This window comes from Rhizophagus irregularis, chromosome 16 (genome assembly GCF_026210795.1).
Source record: "Rhizophagus irregularis chromosome 16, complete sequence".
NCBI lineage: Eukaryota > Fungi > Glomeromycota > Glomeromycetes > Glomerales > Glomeraceae > Rhizophagus > Rhizophagus irregularis.
In genome coordinates this window covers 3,355,823-3,374,083 of record NC_089444.1, presented here as the reverse complement: position 1 = coordinate 3,374,083, position 18,261 = coordinate 3,355,823, and the positions used below count along the sequence as shown (strand labels likewise).

Sequence of the window (18,261 nt, the reverse complement as noted above, 5' to 3'; positions counted from 1 at the left end):
CATCTCTTTTAAAGCAAATATATTAATACACTGGCAATTTTGTCTTTTTTTTTATTTATTTATTTTTATTTTATTGCATCTTTTTAAAAATATAAAAAAAAAGAAAGTATTTTAAAAACGAAAGTATTTCTTTTACGTACATTATATACTGTATCAATATGTTACCGTACATCAGTTATAACTAAAAAAATTTGTGTTGTATTTCATTTCATTGAGGTTATCTTGAGGATTAAGGTTAGAAGAATAATATTTGATTATATTGTATCACATTAAGTAAATAAGAATTTTTTCGGTGTTGAAGTCACATGACATTTAAGCAAGAAGCGAATTTTTAGTATTTGTAAAAAAAAATACATAATTGTAATGTAGATAAAATTCGAAAAAAATAAAATAATTTTTTTTTATATTACACATATAAACCAGAGTGAAATTTATAAATAAATATAATAAATTGATTTAAAATTTTTTTCACCAAATATATTTGTATGTTATAAATTTATTCATTGCAAATACACTGCTAAGCTTATTATTTTAAAAGTTTATGTTTTTAACAAACCCGAAATCAAAAATTTTATTCATTTTCAGTACTAGCAGTAAATGACGCAATGATAACCTAAAAAAAGAATCAATTGTAAAGATGCACTGGTAAATAAAGGGAATAATAATAAAAGAATAAAGAAATGTAAGAGAAATGAAAGGAGATAATGTGAAATAAAAAGAAACAAAGGGAATGAGAAGGAAGAAAGGGAATGAAAAAAAATAACGGAGGAGTAGAATGAGAGTGAAAAATAGATAAAGGAATAGAAAGGAAACAAAAAAAGGTTAATGGGAATAACAAGGGAATAATAGGAGAACAAAAAAATAAAGGGAATAAAGAAGAAAATGAAAGAAAAAAAGAAACAAGGAAAAAAGAGATGATGAAGAAAGGGAGGTGAAAAAGAAACAAAATAAATAAAAACAAAGATGGGTGATGAAGAAGGAATGAAAATAAAGAAAGTCGAGGACGAAATTCACAAAGATTAAGAAAAGTTCAAGGACAAAATCCATAAAGAAAAGGATGAAATAAAGTTAATAGGAAATGAATATAAGAAACAAACAAAAAAAAGAGAGAAAGTACCCTTTCGCAAAACTGGAAGAACTTAAAGACCTAAAAAAGAAAGAAAATTAGAGAAAAACAAAAACAAAAAAAAGAGCAATAGATATACTTTTTACTGCAAAACTGAACCTAAAGAAAAAAAAAGAAATTAGAAACGAAATGCTAAAAAAAATCATACCTACCATCACTAAACTGAAAGAAAAAAAAATTTTAACCAAAAAAGGAACAGTATTTTCTTTTGTACTATACATTGTAACCTTGATATTAAAAATTATACAAAAATTGAATGATTACTATTTATAAACTTGTACAATCATCACACAGTAATCATATGATAAAATTTAATTGTACATAAATGATTTATTAATCTAAGCAACAATAGGATCCTGAACAATATATAGAATGTGGGAAAAGATATTACAAAATTAAAAAATTTAGTAATTTACTCAAAAATTTTTAAATTTTGTATCCACTTATATAATTTCTATGAAAATTTACTCAAGTTTTTATATACATATTAAAAAAAAATATTTTTTCTTTTTAACACTCAGATAATCATTTGTCGAAATTTACAATTGAGGATATTTTTTATGTTCAGTTAACTATATTCTAGATAATATAAGTATTGTGCTAATTATTTGCTTAATAGTTGTTTGAAAATTTTTTTTTTTTCATAATATTCCTCAATTAATTTTCGGTATGTCAGCCAAATGTTTGGGCAAATTTTGGTGTTCAATTTTCTTAAATTTTGCGTAATCATATCAGTAAATGGTTTAGATCAGATTTCGGTTTTACACTTTTTGTTTCACAATTTTTGGAACAAAGTATTATACGTTGTGGCGAAATATAGAAAAATCGAGAAAAAAGGATCATTCTTAACGAAATTACAAGGCGCACGAGAAAATGTTTCTTTTATTAAAAAAAGAAAAGAAAAAAAATTAAAAATTATGCACAAGATTATTTTTTTTTATGAATTTTTGTAGTAAATCGTGCTGATGTTTGACTTTTGAAATGACTAAGAGAAAAACTGATAAAAGAAATGTTACAAAAAAGAGTACGAAAATTCCCAATTAATTTTTTTCCCTTGCTGATTTGATTAATAAAATTAAGCTAATAATATGGATAAAATAAATATATGGATAAGAATATATGACATAAAATATAGAAGCAAAATATATATATAAATTATAGGATAAAAAAATTAAGTATCGTACCCTTAAATACTAGTAAAAGGATTAAATTAAAATTAAATTTTATAAAAAATTTAGAATATTATATTAAAATCTTGTATCATTTAAATCATAATTTGGTTTTCATTTTCAAGAATAAAAGGAAGTGAAAAACTTGAAAAGGAATTAAATTAATGTTAAAAATATTATAAAAGAAAAGATAATAGAAAAAATGAAAAATGTGATATATTTTAGTGTGCTTATTCTCTATTACTAGTTTCTCAAGTTCGTTATTAAAAAAGATATTCCAATTATTTAAATTCTGAGTCAATTCTGAGTCACGTTCAAAAGCGACTTTAATTTGCATTTTGATTTCTGATTGACATATGCTTTGTTTTACCGGTAGGAGAAATATTTGAAGAAATTCTTATTGAAGTATTTGCTTCAAATATTGTATTGGAACTTGTGGTTGTCGTTAAAACATCATTACTAATTATAATATTAACTATGATGCATTGAAATTTACTACGCATCAAAAAAAAATTTGAGCTAAATTGCTTGCTAAGATGTAACTACCTTAAAGTGTCCAGCATGAAGTTGATTATCTGAAATGGTCCACCTTGATCAGGAAATAAACTCAATTAAGTTTCATGATTTAGAATGTATGAAATGATCCAATAGTTATAATTCAAATGATAAATTAAATTGTTACCAATTCATGACCTCATTCAGTTATGAATAAATTTTACGCACGGATTTTTTTCCCTCCCAATGAAACTTAATGTAATATTTTTAGGAGCAACCGCATGTGGGAATCTTATATGAAGTGTAAGTTATTTCTGGATGATATGAGGAAACATAAAGTCTGATTTAAGGTAATCTGTTGATAAAGGTGCTGAAGCCGTAAATGCTGCTATTATTGCCACCATGGTTATTAATTATTATAAAAAAGAGAAATAATAGAAAAATAAATAATATATTTTTTGAAATAAAATTTTTATATAAAAAAATATATTTAATGGTAGAATATTTCAACTTGGAAAACTAGAAACGAGATTTTTATAAGGAAAATTTTGATAATTTACATTATGACGTAAAAATGATGTTGTCACGGTATATTTTTTTTATTTTTATTTTTATTTGTTTATTTTTATCTTTTAGTTATTTTTAGTTATTTTTAGATAGATTACCTGTAGCTGATTTTGGTTGTTTATAGATTAGATAAAAAGCGGAAGCTTAGCAATGTAAAGTGGCTAAATATAAGTGGCTGTATAGACAAATGTGCCCAGATCGCCACAATTGGCCGGGAGGCGATTATGGTAAAATGACGGTTCTGGACGAAAGGACAGAATCGTATTAATATTTTGACGTTATAAAAAGGGTTGGTGTTGGAAGGAATTTTAAGATAGTTCAGTTTGAATTCGTTTAGTTTTATTGTTATAAGATAGATATCAGGATATTACAGAGCGCCGGTTGAGGCAGTAATATCGTATTCTTTTTATTAACGAATAAACTTGTTGATTTGCTTCCGAATTATTTATATACGATTTATCACATTTTATTACATTGTTTCATATCGTTTATTATTATTATATTTTATTATTATTTATTTCTTTCATTATACATCGTTGATTATCCGTATACATTATATTATTAACTATTATTATATACACCCACCACTTGATCTACCTTAATTTATCGCATCATATATTATCGCTTATAATCATTCAGTATCGATTTTTAATATATACACTTTTACTTTATCGATTGTTATATAGTATCATTATATTACCTTACCACTAATAAACCGATCCTTATTTTTCTTTCTGTTACTACCTACCAAACGTCATAAATCGGTGGTAACAATGTAATGATGTAACACGAGAAAATTTAAAGGTCAATGATTAACGAATGTAAAAAGAAAAAAAAATTATTGCAATTCTTTTTATCTTTTCCTTTAATGTACATTATATATATCAAATATGTTTCACACGTAACATTTCCAATTTATTGTCTGACAAAAGAAATGAATTTTTATATTTAAAAACTTTTCAGTTGTAAATAGATGAGTGACATTATCTTATTAATATTCGAAAAATTTAATTTTTTTTATATTATCAGTAAAAGGTCACAATTTGATTTCACAAAGAAAAAAACCATGTAAAAGATTTTTATTTTGATAATAAATTTAAATGACTTTTGATAACTTTTGTAATAACAGTTCGTATTATAATTAGGGATGGCAACGGTTATAATCATAACCGTTTAACCGACCGTTTAACCACATTTAACTGACCGTTTGACCAACCATTTAAACATTTGACCGACCATTTTTAACCGTTTAACCGACCATTTGACTAATTATTTAAGTAAAATGGTATAACCGACCATTTAACCGACCGTTTAACCGATTTTTTAACCGACCATAACCGACTGTTTAAATTTCTATAACTGATTATAACTGACTATAACCGACCATAACCGACCGTTGCCATCCCTAATTATAATATACATGATTTAATCTTTTTTTAAACAGCTTAACTTTTAATCTATAAATAAATCTGTTAAATGAGAATTACCAATACGATTTTTTGTAACGTTCTACTATAATTTTATATTAAATATTCAAAATGCATTATTTTTAATTAAGAAAAAATGATGTTTGAACACTTTAAAAATTATTATGCAATCTTTATATTCAGTTTTTAACATTCTTAAATTTATTTAGTCATTGATTATTAGTTCAAGGAATCTATAGCAAGTACCCAAATAAATTTTCGAAACATAGAAAATAGTTTTTTTTATAATTAATATAACACTGTTTTATCCCTAAGATTTTAACATTTTATTTCATAAGATTTATTAATGACTTACTATTGTTTCACATTCTAATCTCAGAAAATCTTAAATGTATTGTAGCTGAAAATTGACAAGTTATAGGACCGTGCCTAGTACTGTAATCTCAACCGTTTCATCTTATAGAAATCCAGTTCTTATTCAAGAGTAAATTATTAGTGATGCCGAATTATTGATAATTATAAAACCAACATTGTTGAAATTGTTTTAACTTGTTATATCACTAAGATCTATTTAAATACAGTAGATTAGGACCCAGAAATATATATATGGGGTCAGGTAATGAAAAAATTTTTTTACTATAGCTGTACGCATTTTTTCAGGGCCGGAATTATGATAATGTCAGTCGGTTACTATAATAGGAAATAAAATTCTGACTGGCATTATCAAAAATTATCTAAAAAAGGAAAGATTTTCATGTTTTTTTTAGTTCAAAATACGCAAACTCAAACCTGACCCTTTTATATATATTTCTGGGTCCTGGTAGACTCCTTTACTTTTTTTAATAATGAATTTAGTAATAAAAAACTACATAAAGATAAAATTACTATATTTTGTTATTTTTTTATAATGAAAACAATTTTGGATCGGAATGCATTGCACAATATTTACAAAGGTTAATTTATAAGTTCTAACAAACTATTATTAAACGTTACTATAGCTTTAGCAATGACTAAGACTATTGCTCTAATTGTTACAAAAATTTAACAGTTGGTTTCAATTAACTACTATGAATCAATTAATAAAATTATCGAGGTAAATCCTTTGGCTTTTGATCTTCACTTTTTTTTTTTTTGAAATGAAGTAAAATTGTTATAAGATCATAATTCGATTGTTTCATATATAAGAATAATTAAAATAAATTACTTATTTTTGGCATGGTAATTTTTATTTAAAAAAATAATGTGATGTATCATATTATTCCATGCAATAATAGTTTATTTGTACATCTACCTTAGTTAAAGAAAATATTGGTAGCATAATATTATTATTTGTTGCATAATAATAGATTCAATAATAAGTTCAAGTAAAATATAAATTAAAATACGTTTATTTATGGTTAACTATGTTGATGTTGAAATTTAAAAAAGGTTTTTTTGAAAAAACTTTATATGGCGCCAATTTTCCTATGATGTATCATATTTGCATTTGTTATTAGTTCTGTTTTTCATTTAAGAGAAATGCAACCTAGTACCATATATACTGAGTTAAATAGCGTACGGACAAGACAAATCAAGAAATTATAATGAAAAAATACTTTTATAAGTGTCAATCGTATTAAATTTTTGTATTCTATCATTCTAATTCAAGCTCCAATTTCTTCTTGATGCATGATTAATAAGTATTTATATGCCATATAATTCTAAACTACATATGATAACATTTAAATGAATTAAATTTCTTTTTTTAATTATTTTGATATTTAGCTTCTTTAGTATTTTATGTTATACACAACAAATGACCTCATAACATTATAAGATTGTATAAAAATATGAATTTTTTATTTCTTCTTAAAAATATTATGCATAATTTAAACTAGAAAAGTAAAAGGAGGATTTATAAAATAATATAATAAGTGAAATACCTAAGCATTTGAAATAGAATTTAAGCTATTTTTAACGAATTAATTTAATTTCTACCATTAAATAATTATCTAATGTACGCAATGAGTAATTCTAAAGGACCCGATAAAGAATTAATTCAATTATACTTACTAAAAAAGCAAATGAAATTACCAATAAACTTCTTAAATTATCAATCTTCAAGGTTTAGAAAAATTTACTTGAATCAGCTGGCCGATAATAGTAGTTCTGGCCAGCACCAAATTTTTTTCGGTTGGTAAAATTACAAAAGGTCTCGCTTAAAAATTTTGCATGATTATTCTAAAGTCCAGGCTCTTAAAATTTTGTATTAGTATATCTGATATTATTTCTGTTCAATCTATAATAAAAAGACTATTTATAATTATTTTTTTTAAAAAAAAAATTTAGTAACGCATGTTATTAGTCACTATTATATTATTATAGATTTTTTGAGGAAGATGTACAGTACTTATTATTATACTTGTATTGCACTAACAGCCAATAATGTGAATGGTATGATTGGCATAATCTATTAATCTATGTTAAGAATTATGAAACTAAATATGCAAATTATAATTTAAGGGATTAAATTTCAGATTAAGCAAATAAACTTTTAAAGGTTAGAATCATAGTCACCAAACATCTAATACTTTGGATTTTCTGTAAAAAACGCTGATATGTGTTTTAAATTTCCATCAAGTAACTAGTAAATGATTCCTGGAAATTGTAAATGTCAGATTATATGATGTTGACTAATAATTGAGGTATTAATCATCTAAGAATCATTATTTAGGCTTGTTAAAAATGTGCTCAATTACAAACTGATTTTATTTATGAAGTAAAAACTTACATATACTCTATCTATAATCAGTGTAGAACAAAAACTAACTACATAATGTCAAAAAAATATAATTACTCTATTCTAAAATTATTATCAATAATATTGATAATTATAATTCAGATTACTAGTGTTAATAATAGAAAAAGAAGGCTGATGTTTTGATGCAGAAACATTATGAACAAACATCTATACATGATACTAAACAAATTCTATATTAGATGTAAAAGTATTGTAATAAGGACAAAATATTACAATCAGATATCTGTCTGCATTTTAAGTTTTCCATAGTAAAATATTAAAGAGTTTGGAGAATCTAATTGATATATTGAAGATATTTGAAAGTTAATCTGAATACATTATCAATCAAGGATTGCGCAACTTAAATATTCAGATTTCAGAAAATCTTTTGTAAAAAAATTGGGTACTAATTGAGACGTATAAATTGCTTGTGGATGTTGTTTGATTTTTTTAAAAGAATCTGAAAGGTATGATTTTCTGTAAATTTCTGCTTCTATAAATTGCTTTCTAATTTCTATTGCATTTGAATCACCTTTTTTATATAAATTATAGAAATTAAAAAATGACTCAATTAATTCATGTATTTCAGTAGTATTTGGTCTATTATCTGGATTTGAATCCCAACATCTTTTCATTAAGTCAACATAACATTTTGGCACTTCCAGCTCATTTATTTCAGGTCTAATTCCTTCACATATTTCTAATATTAGATGATAATCATGTGCGCGATTGACAAAAGGGTGTTTTCCAGTTGCCGTGAAATACATAATCATACCAAAGCTATATGCATCTGCTGCTTTGGTATAAGCTTCATTTCTTAACACCTCAGGAGCCATATAAGAAATAACTCCATAAGATTCTACCTCACTTGTATTATTTACGTCTTCACATAATCCCATATCAGATATAAATAATGATTTTCTATTAAAAGTATTTAAACTTTTTGTCAAAAATAATATATTTCCTGGATGTAAATCATGATGAACCTTCTTGTTTTGATGAATCTCATTAAGACCTTTAATGATATATAGTAGTATTTGTATTTTATTTTTCCAATCAAAATATTTATAATTATTATTTATCCAATTATTAAAACTTCCACCTTCTGCATATTCAAGAACTATGATAAAATTGTCTGTATCTGGATTTTGGGATATTCCATATACATTAAGAATATCACTCTTTTTATTAATTGAATATTCTTTAACCTATTTAAAAATATATATTATTAGTTTTGAAAAGGTTTTTGGTTAATCACACTATAAATTCATGAAAATTCTCATACCTCATTTAAGAATTTATCAATTAAATTTGTTGAATTATTCAGACATTTTAAAGCAATTTTTTTGTTTGAAACTCTTGTATACGTTTTCTTACCAGTATCATATTTTAATGGACCATCTTTCCATATTGCTGAATATACTATAGCAAATCCACCTTTACCTATTTCCTTAATGTAATTAAATTGATCATATGGTATCCATTCAAATACTATATTAAAACAAGAATCTATCCTTAATTGCATTTCTTGAATTAAATTAATAAATTTTTCATTTCTATTTGTCCATTTTATAAAATTATTTATTTGACATAGTTTACACCACAAATATTTTATTTGAGTAAATTTTACTCCACAATTTTTACAGTATTTTTTACCATATTCCAAACAATATTCTTTTTGAAGAACTAAAATGTAATCTTTTTTATCTGAATTTTGAGATAATCCATATATTTTGAAGCTACTATCAAATTCTTTAACCTGTTAAATTAAAAATATATTATTAAATTAAAGAAAATTATATTAAATTAAAAATTATTTCATACCTTATCTAGAAGTTTTTGTGAGTCATTATAACATAATAAAGTAACTTCATATTTCCATATTGCTGAACATACTGTAACAAAATGACCTTTGCCTGTATTCATAATTTTATTAAACTGATTGTATGGTATCCATTCGAACCTTAAATCACTTGGTTCATTAATTTTTAATTGAATTAATAAATTATCAATTTTATCATTTCCACTTTTCCAGCCCATAAATTTACATGGTTTACACCATTTATACTGGATATCTGTACATATTTCATCACATATGACACAATATTCTTCAGAAAATAAAGCCAATATATAGTCATTGGTATTTGGATTTTGAGATATTCCATACAATATAAGAAACTCATCGTATTTTTTAGCCTAAATATAAACAAAATAATGATATGTTAAAAAGCACATGTTATTAATTAAACAGTTTGTAAAAATATTATACCTTATTTATTACAGATTCTATGGAATTTTGTGAATTATGCAAAAATTTTAATGCAACTTCTTTATTTGAATCTCTTGTATAATATTTATTATGGTAATTATAATGTAATGGACCATTTTTCCATATTGCTGAATATACAGTTATAGAATTATTTTTACCTGTTTCTTTAATTTCATTAAACTGATTGTATGGTATCCATTCAAATACTACATTATTATAGGAATTAATATTTAATTGTCTTTCTTGAATAAAATCATCAATTTTTTCATTTCCACTCAGAATAAGATAATTTTGAACTAAAATATAATCACTTGTAACTGGATTTTGAGATATTCCATATAACACAAGAAACATATCAAATTTTGTTGAATATTTTTTAGCCTAAAATCATAAGCAGAAAATTAACATTATATTAAAAAAATATAATAAATGTAATAATATTTATAGAAATTTATACCTCATTTATTAGAGAATCAACAGGATATTGTAAGTTATGCAAACATTTTAAAGCAACTTCTTTATTTGAAACTCTTATATATTCATTTTCATTATATTGTAATGGGCCATTTTTCCATATTGCTGAATATACAGTTATAGAACCATTTTTGTCTGTTTCTTTAATTTCATTAAACTGATTGTATGGTATCCATTCAAACACTATATTATTTATATCATCATCATCATAGTCATTTATTTTTAATTGTCTTTCTTGAATGAAATCATCAATTTTTTCATTTCCACTCAGGATAAGATAATTTTGAACTAAAATATAATCACTTGTAACTGGATTTTGTGATATTCCATACAATACAAGAAAATCATTATTTTTTGTTGAATATTTTTTAGCCTAAACCATAACCAGAAAATTAACAATACTATATAAAAAAGAAATGTAACAATATTTATAAAAATTTATACCTCATTTATTAGAGAATCAACAGGATTTTGCAAGTTATTCAAACATTTTAAAGCAACTTCTTTATTTGAATCTCTTGTATATTCCTCATACCAACTATTCTCCTTATATAATGGACCATCTTTCCATTTTGCTGAATATACTGTCATAAATCTATTTTTGCCTGTTTCTTTAATTTCATTAAACTGATTGTATGGTATCCATTCAAATGCTACATCATTATAATAATTAATAATTAATTGCTTTTCTTGAATGAAGTCATCAATTTTTTCATTTTCACTAATCCAAGTAAGATATTTTTGAACTAAAATATAATCATTTGTATCTGGATTTTGAGATATTCCATACAATATAAAGAGCTTGTCATTTTTTGTTAAATATTTTTTAGCCTAAAACCATAACCAGAAAATTAACAATATATAAATAAGAATAATAATAAATATAACAATATTTATAGAAATTTATACCTCATTTATTAGAGAATCAACAGGATTTTGCAAGTTATTCAAACATTTTAAAGCAACTTCTTTATTTGAATCTCTTGTATAATGATTACTCCACTTATCCTTTTTATGTAATGGACCATTTTTCCATATTGCTGAATATACAGTTATAGAACCATTTTTGCCTGTTTCTTTAATTTCATTAAACTGATTGTATGGTATCCATTGAAATATTACATCATTATGGGAATTAATATTTAATTTTTTTTCTTGAATGAAATCATCAATTTTTTCATTTCCACTAGTCCAGGTAACAACTAAAATATAATCACTTGTAACTGGATTTTGTGATATTCCATACAATACAAGAAAATCATTATTTTTTGTTGAATATTTTTTAACCTAAAACCATAAACAGAAAATTAATAAAATATAATAATAAATGTAACAATATTTATAGAATTTATACCTCATTTATTAGATAATCAACAGGATTTTGCAAGTTATGCAAATATTTTAAAGCAACTTCTTTATTTGAATCTCTTGTATAATTCTCATCATTCCAATGCTTTTTGTATAATGGACCATTTTTCCATATTGCTGAATATACAGTTATAGAACCATTTTTGCCTGTTTCTTTAATTTCATTAAACTGATTGTATGGTATCCATTGAAATATTACATCATTATAGGAATTAATATTTAATTTTTTTTCTTGAATGAAATCATCAATTTTCTCATTTCCACTTGTCCAATTAAAAACCAAAATATAATTATTTGTATCTGGATTATGAGATATTCCATACAATACAAGAAACTCATCATTTTTTGTTGAATATTTTTTAACCTAAATATAAACAAAATCAATAAATGTATTATATTAAAAAGAAATATTAATAACACTTATAAAAATTTATACCTCATTTATTACAAATTCTATGGAATTTTGTGAATTATGCAAAAATTTTAATGCAACTTCTTTATTTGAATCTCTTGTATAATTATTATCAACATCATCATCCAACAACTTGTAAGATAATGGACCATCGTCCCATATTGCTGAATATACTGTCATAAAACTACTTTTCCCTGTTTCTATAATTTTATTAAACCGATTGTATGGTATCCATTCAAATACTACATCATTATTGCCCTTAATTTCTAATCGCCTTTTTTGAATATAATCATCTATTTTCTCATTTCCACTTTTCCAATTTGTAAAGTTTATATAATTATTTTGAACCAAAATATAATCATTTGTGTCTGGATTTTGAGATATTCCATACAATACAAGAAACTCATCATTTTTTGTTGAATATTTTTTAACCTAAATATAAACAAAATCAATAAATGTATTATATTAAAAAGAAATATTAATAACACTTATAAAAATTTATACCTCATTTATTACATATTCTATGGAATTTAGTGAATTATGCAAAAATTTTAATGCAACTTCTTTATTTGAATCTCTTGTATAATTAATAACAACAACATCATCATCAAACAACTTGTAAAATAATGGACCATCTCTCCATATTGCTGAATATACTGTCATAAAATCACTTTTACCTTCTTCTTTAATTTGATCAAATTGATTGTATGGTATCCATTCAAATACTACATCATTATTGCCCTTAATTTCTAATCGCCTTTTTTGAATATAATCATCTATTTTCTCATTTCCACTTTTCCAATTTGTAAAGTTTATATAATTATTTTGAACCAAAATATAATCATTTGTATCTGGATTTTGAGATATTCCATACAATACAAAAAACTTATTGTTTTTTGTTGAATATTTTTTAGCCTAAAACATAAACAGAAAAGATAAATAAATTATGTTAAAAAAAAAAAAGTATTAATAGCATTTAGAATATTTATACCTCATATATTACAAATTCCGTGAAAATTTGTGAATCATTCAAAAATTTTAATGTAACTTCTTTATTTGAATCTCTTATATACTTGTCATGCTGATAGTATAATGGACCATCCCCCCATATTGCTGAATATACTGCCACAAAGCTATTTTTGCATATTTTTTTAACTTGATCAAACTGATTATATGGTATCCATTCAAATACTACATCATCATGGTCTTTAATTTTTAATTGCCTTTCTTGAATGAAATTATCAATTTTTTTATTTCCGCTAGTATAAGTTACAAATCCGGATTTTGAATATTTTGAATATTGTGAATATTCAATAACTTTATTTTCAGAAGACATTTTTTTCAAAAGCCCAAAAGATTTTTTTTCGATCAAAAATTTTATTTATAACTTCGTTGTATGCGCAATTCTGCATAATAATGCATAACAATATGAATGTGACGTTATGGCTTAGCAAATTATTTTACGCGTATATTTTCATGCACAATATGTGAAAATCATTGTTTTAATAAGCATGGATTGCTTCTCGCATATGTTACATAACAAACATTACAATAATGCTGCATTTAGAATACTAAAAATGAAGGTGTGCGTAATATCGCAAATAAGTTAATACCATGTATAGACTACCCTTGCTTTATGAATTGGGCTTCTATTGTATCTTTAAAAACGAATGCAACAGTTTATTTTATTTAGTTATTATTATTAACCTACAGTATTTGTTATTTAAGAATTTAATAAAAAAAAAGAACGTATATTCTCGAAGCACATTACACATCAAATAAAAGATAGCTTAAATTTATACATTTTATTTTCGCTTTATTAATTTTAATAATACATAAATTGATTAATTACAAGTATAACATTTCGTTAAGAAGCCGTTTATTTCTTGTTCTTGAAAAAATAAAAATACGCTAATTAAAAAAAAACATAACAAATATATAAATTCAAAATAATTATCAACACGACAAGAAACTTTAGAACCGATCTATTTTTTTTTTTTTTTTTTTTTTTTTGATAAAATAGAAAATGTGACACGTAATCTATTTACGTTATTCATTGTAAAATATTCCTTAATGAAAATCATAAAATCATTGTAATCAATCATTATATCAAATCCGGAAATTTAAATGAGATTGAATTTAGCCGTATACCGTATGCATGTATCATCAGTGTAACATAGTATCATAAAAATTTCATGTGTTGTATTTTCATTTTATTAAAAAAATTCAGGATTAAAAGTTGGAAGAATTTTATTTGATTATACTTCTACCGAATATGTGTATACTGTATTCATATCAAATCAAATCCTAACACAGTAATATTAAACAATCACATAGTCATTTAAATTTTATTGTCAAATAACGAATTTTTATATTTGTAAGTTTCTTAATTATAATAATTAATTATAATAATAGAGATAATATAAATATAGTCATTGATTTGAAATTTTTTTTTTATATACTATTATACGTATATTTCTATAAAATTATTTTAACCCGGGGTGATTTAACCTGAGTGAAATGTAAATTATGGTCACAATCAAAAACGTAAGAGACATTGTCAAAAATGTAATTATGCTCTATAAATGTCCAAATAAATAAAATCTATGTAAAGTGAAATGATTTTTTTGAAAAAAATGATTGACAAAAAATCATGTAAAATATAAATTTTTAGGGGAGGTGATTTAAACCGAGGATCACGTATAAATTACAACATAATTTTTCCATGTATGGAAAAAATTAAAAAAAGATTAAAAAAATTTTTTTCTTTCATAATATTCCTTAAATTAATTTTTTTGGGGTATGTCAGCCAATATGTTTGAGGCAAATTTGGGCGTTCAATTTTCTTGACTTTTTTGTTACTCATTATCTGTTGTTTATTGTAATCATATCAGCAAAGGGTTTAGAACGAATTTTGGTTTCACAATTCTTGGTTTCACAATTCTTGGTTTCACGATTTTTGGGTTTCACGATTTTTGGTTCTCAATTTTTTGGTTTCACAATTTTTCGGAACAATGTATTATATGTTGTGGCCGAAAATATGATGAACGCGAGAAAGAACGAGAAAAAATAAAAAAATCTTCTTAACGAAATTACGAGGCGCAGAAGTTTCTAAGAAAAAAATTTTTTTTCATTTTAATCAATTTTTTAAAGAAAGAAAAAGAAAAGAAAAGAAGTTTCTACGAATTACGAAAAAAAAATATTACATTTTTCTTTATTTATTTATTTATTTTTTATTATTATTTCATTTTTAATAAAACAATATACAGTTTTTAAAGAAATAGAAAAAAAAAGTTTCTACGAAAAAAAAAATATTACATTTTTTTTATTTATATATACAATTTTTAAAGAAATAGAAAAAAAGTTTCTACGAAAGAAAAAAAATATTACATTTTTTTTTATTTATTTATTTTTTTTTTATTATTATTTCATTTTTAATAAAAACAATATATACAATATTTTAAAAAGTTTCTACGAAAAAAAAAATATTACATTTTTTTTTATTTTTTTATTATTATTTCATTTTTTTAATAAAAACAATATACAAATATTTTAAAAAGTTTCTACGAAAAAAAAATATTATATTTTTTTTATTTATTTATTTATTTTTTATTATTATTATTATTATTATTTCATTTTAATAAAAACAATATACAATTTTTTAAAGAAAAAAAAAGAAAAGAAAAGAAAAAAATATGTACAAGATTTTTTTTTTTGATGAAAATTTTTTTTTGTAAGTAAATCGTGAATGATGTTTTGATGATGACATTTGAAATGACTTATTTGAGAAAAAACTAATAACATTGAAAATTAAGATTTTGACGGTAAAAAATAATGGTAACAAAAGAAGAGCGCGAAAATTCCCTAATTAATTTTTTTTTCCCTTGCCCGACTTGATTAAAAAATTAATATGAGATAAAAATATATGGGATAAAAATACATGGGATATAAATATACAATATAAAATAAAAAAAAATAAATAAAAAATTAAAAAGCATAAAATACTAAAAAGCATACCCTTAAAAGGATTAAATTAATAAATATTATATTAGAATCTTATGTGGTTTAAACCATAATTTAGTTTTTCCTTTCCAAAAATAAAAAGGAAAAACTTGATAATTATTAAAATAAATATTAAGAATATTAGGAAAAAGACAAGGAAAAACTAAAAAAATTAGGGAAAAAACTGAGGAAAACTAGGGAAAATTAAACCCAGAGTAAAAACTGGCAAAAAAAAAAAAATAATATATTTCACCGCCAATATTATAATATTTTCTATTTTCTCTATTAATTTCTCTCGTTCGTTATTAAAAAACGATAATTCTAATTATTTATTTAAATTCGGAATCAGAAAAGTAATCCATAGAATCTCTCATATCCGCCGCGGAACTATCATTCAAGAAATTTCTTCCTACGATTATTTCTCTCGTAATCATCACATTATGACGTGACCGTTCAAAAGTGACTTTAATTTGAATTTGATTTCTGATTGACATATATTTTGTTTTACCGGTAGGAGGTACATTCGAAGGAATCCTTATCATAGTATTTGCCTCAAATGTTGTATTAGTACCCACAGGAGTCATCATAACATCATTACCAGTTATAACATGTTTTGAATGTAATCTTTGACGTTCTTCAGGTCGACCGTCCACGAAATATTGAACAAAGGTTTTTAAACATGTACTAATTTTCCGTACACGTAGATCAGGTTTCTGAGAAGTTAATTTTAACTTTATCAAAGCTTCACTATTGACGTCAAAAAATGTTTGAGGTAAGACAGCTTGCCAAGATATAGGTACCTTACGATGTCTAGCATGGGATTTTATTACCAAAGGCCTTATTTCTTGATCAGTTGGAATAGTCCACCTCGATAATGGGACCAAAACTTCGATTGAATGTTTCTTTCTTCTTGGTTTACGATAAATTGTAGCTCTCAAAGTGTATTGTACTTTTCCGAATTGAGATTGAAATGAACCAATAGCATCTTCAGGAATTTCAAAATCAAAAGGTAAATCTAAATCCGTTATTAATTCATGACCTAATTCAGTTGAAGATTCCCATAATTTATATGATTTATCTATAATAATTCTTTCCGCCCGAATTTTTTTTAGATCGACCCACTCAACAGTTTCCCTTCCAATAAAATTTAATGTGATAAATTTAGCAGCAACTGCATGTGGAAATCTTATATGAAGAGTACCAGATATTGTTGTTACTCCTATACCTAAATAACCTTTTTGAAATGAAGTATTTTCTGGATGATATGAAAAAAACATTCTAGAATCTGATTTAAGGTAATCTGATGGTAAAGGCGTTGAAGCCGCAAACGCTGCCATTATTGCCGCCATGGTTATTGTTTATTCTAAAGAGGAGAAATAATGGAGAAATAATGGAAAAATAATGGAAAAATAATGAATTTTTTTTTTTTTTTTTTGAGGCGAAAAAATATTTTTTATTTATATAAATTATTTTTTTTTCTTGAAATGAAATTTTTATATAACGGGAAAAAATATATTTAATGGTAGAATATTTTCAACTTGGAAAACAAAGAAATGAGATTTTTTATAAGGAAAAATTTTGATATTAACATTATGACGCAAAAATGATATAACAAAAAAATAAAATTAAAAAAATTAAAAAGGATATTTATTCGACGATCAAAAAACGAATGTTAAAAATATTGTCTCTTTTTTTGTAACAAACGTTATAATGCACGGATAATTTTGTCATTTTTTTTTTAATTTATTATATCATAAAAAAAAAGAAAAAAAAACGAAAGGTAATTTTTTTTTTACGTACATTATGTCAAATCTGTACCACACTTATTATATAACACTAATCTTAATAAAGTTAATAAGAGATTATATATTTTTTATAATATTTATAATATTGAATTCTCGATAGTTATTAACTCCTTGATCAGTGCATCCTTACACCATTCCAATCATAGAATTTGTAAAAGTAAATCTCCTTATTTATCTTTTTGCGTAAATTTTTTATCGGGGATAAAAAAGTTTTTTAACGATTTTTTTTTTTTCATTAACATCCCAAATAAAATTAATAAAATGCTCTATTTCAAAACTCGATTTAAATTAGCGACTATGATTTACGAATCGACAAATCGTCATTTACACTCGTTGTATTAACCTTATTTATGAAACGAATTATGTAA

General features: G+C 23.8%; 2 protein-coding genes across 2 annotated transcripts; both read right to left on the bottom strand.

Moving 5' to 3' along the window:
* Window positions 1-7,904: 7,904 nt before the first annotated feature.
* OCT59_008441 (uncharacterized protein) lies at window positions 7,905-13,422 on the bottom strand (the record flags this gene model as incomplete). The annotated part of the gene is made up of 13 exons (XM_066142467.1): window positions 7,905-8,095; window positions 8,666-8,771; window positions 8,849-9,006; window positions 9,220-9,322; window positions 9,388-9,759; window positions 9,833-10,213; window positions 10,290-10,679; window positions 10,751-11,137; window positions 11,216-11,593; window positions 11,661-12,038; window positions 12,111-12,518; window positions 12,591-13,001; window positions 13,078-13,422. The coding sequence occupies 13 exons, from the start codon at window positions 13,420-13,422 to the stop codon at window positions 7,905-7,907; spliced, it is 4,008 nt and encodes a 1,335-aa protein (XP_065999347.1).
* A 2,995-nt stretch (window positions 13,423-16,417) lies between these two features.
* OCT59_008440 (uncharacterized protein) lies at window positions 16,418-17,437 on the bottom strand (the record flags this gene model as incomplete). Its single annotated transcript, XM_066142466.1, has 2 exons — window positions 16,418-16,801; window positions 16,889-17,437. 2 exons carry the CDS (start codon window positions 17,435-17,437, stop codon window positions 16,418-16,420), a joined length of 933 nt encoding a protein of 310 aa, XP_065999346.1.
* Window positions 17,438-18,261: the final 824 nt, after the last annotated feature.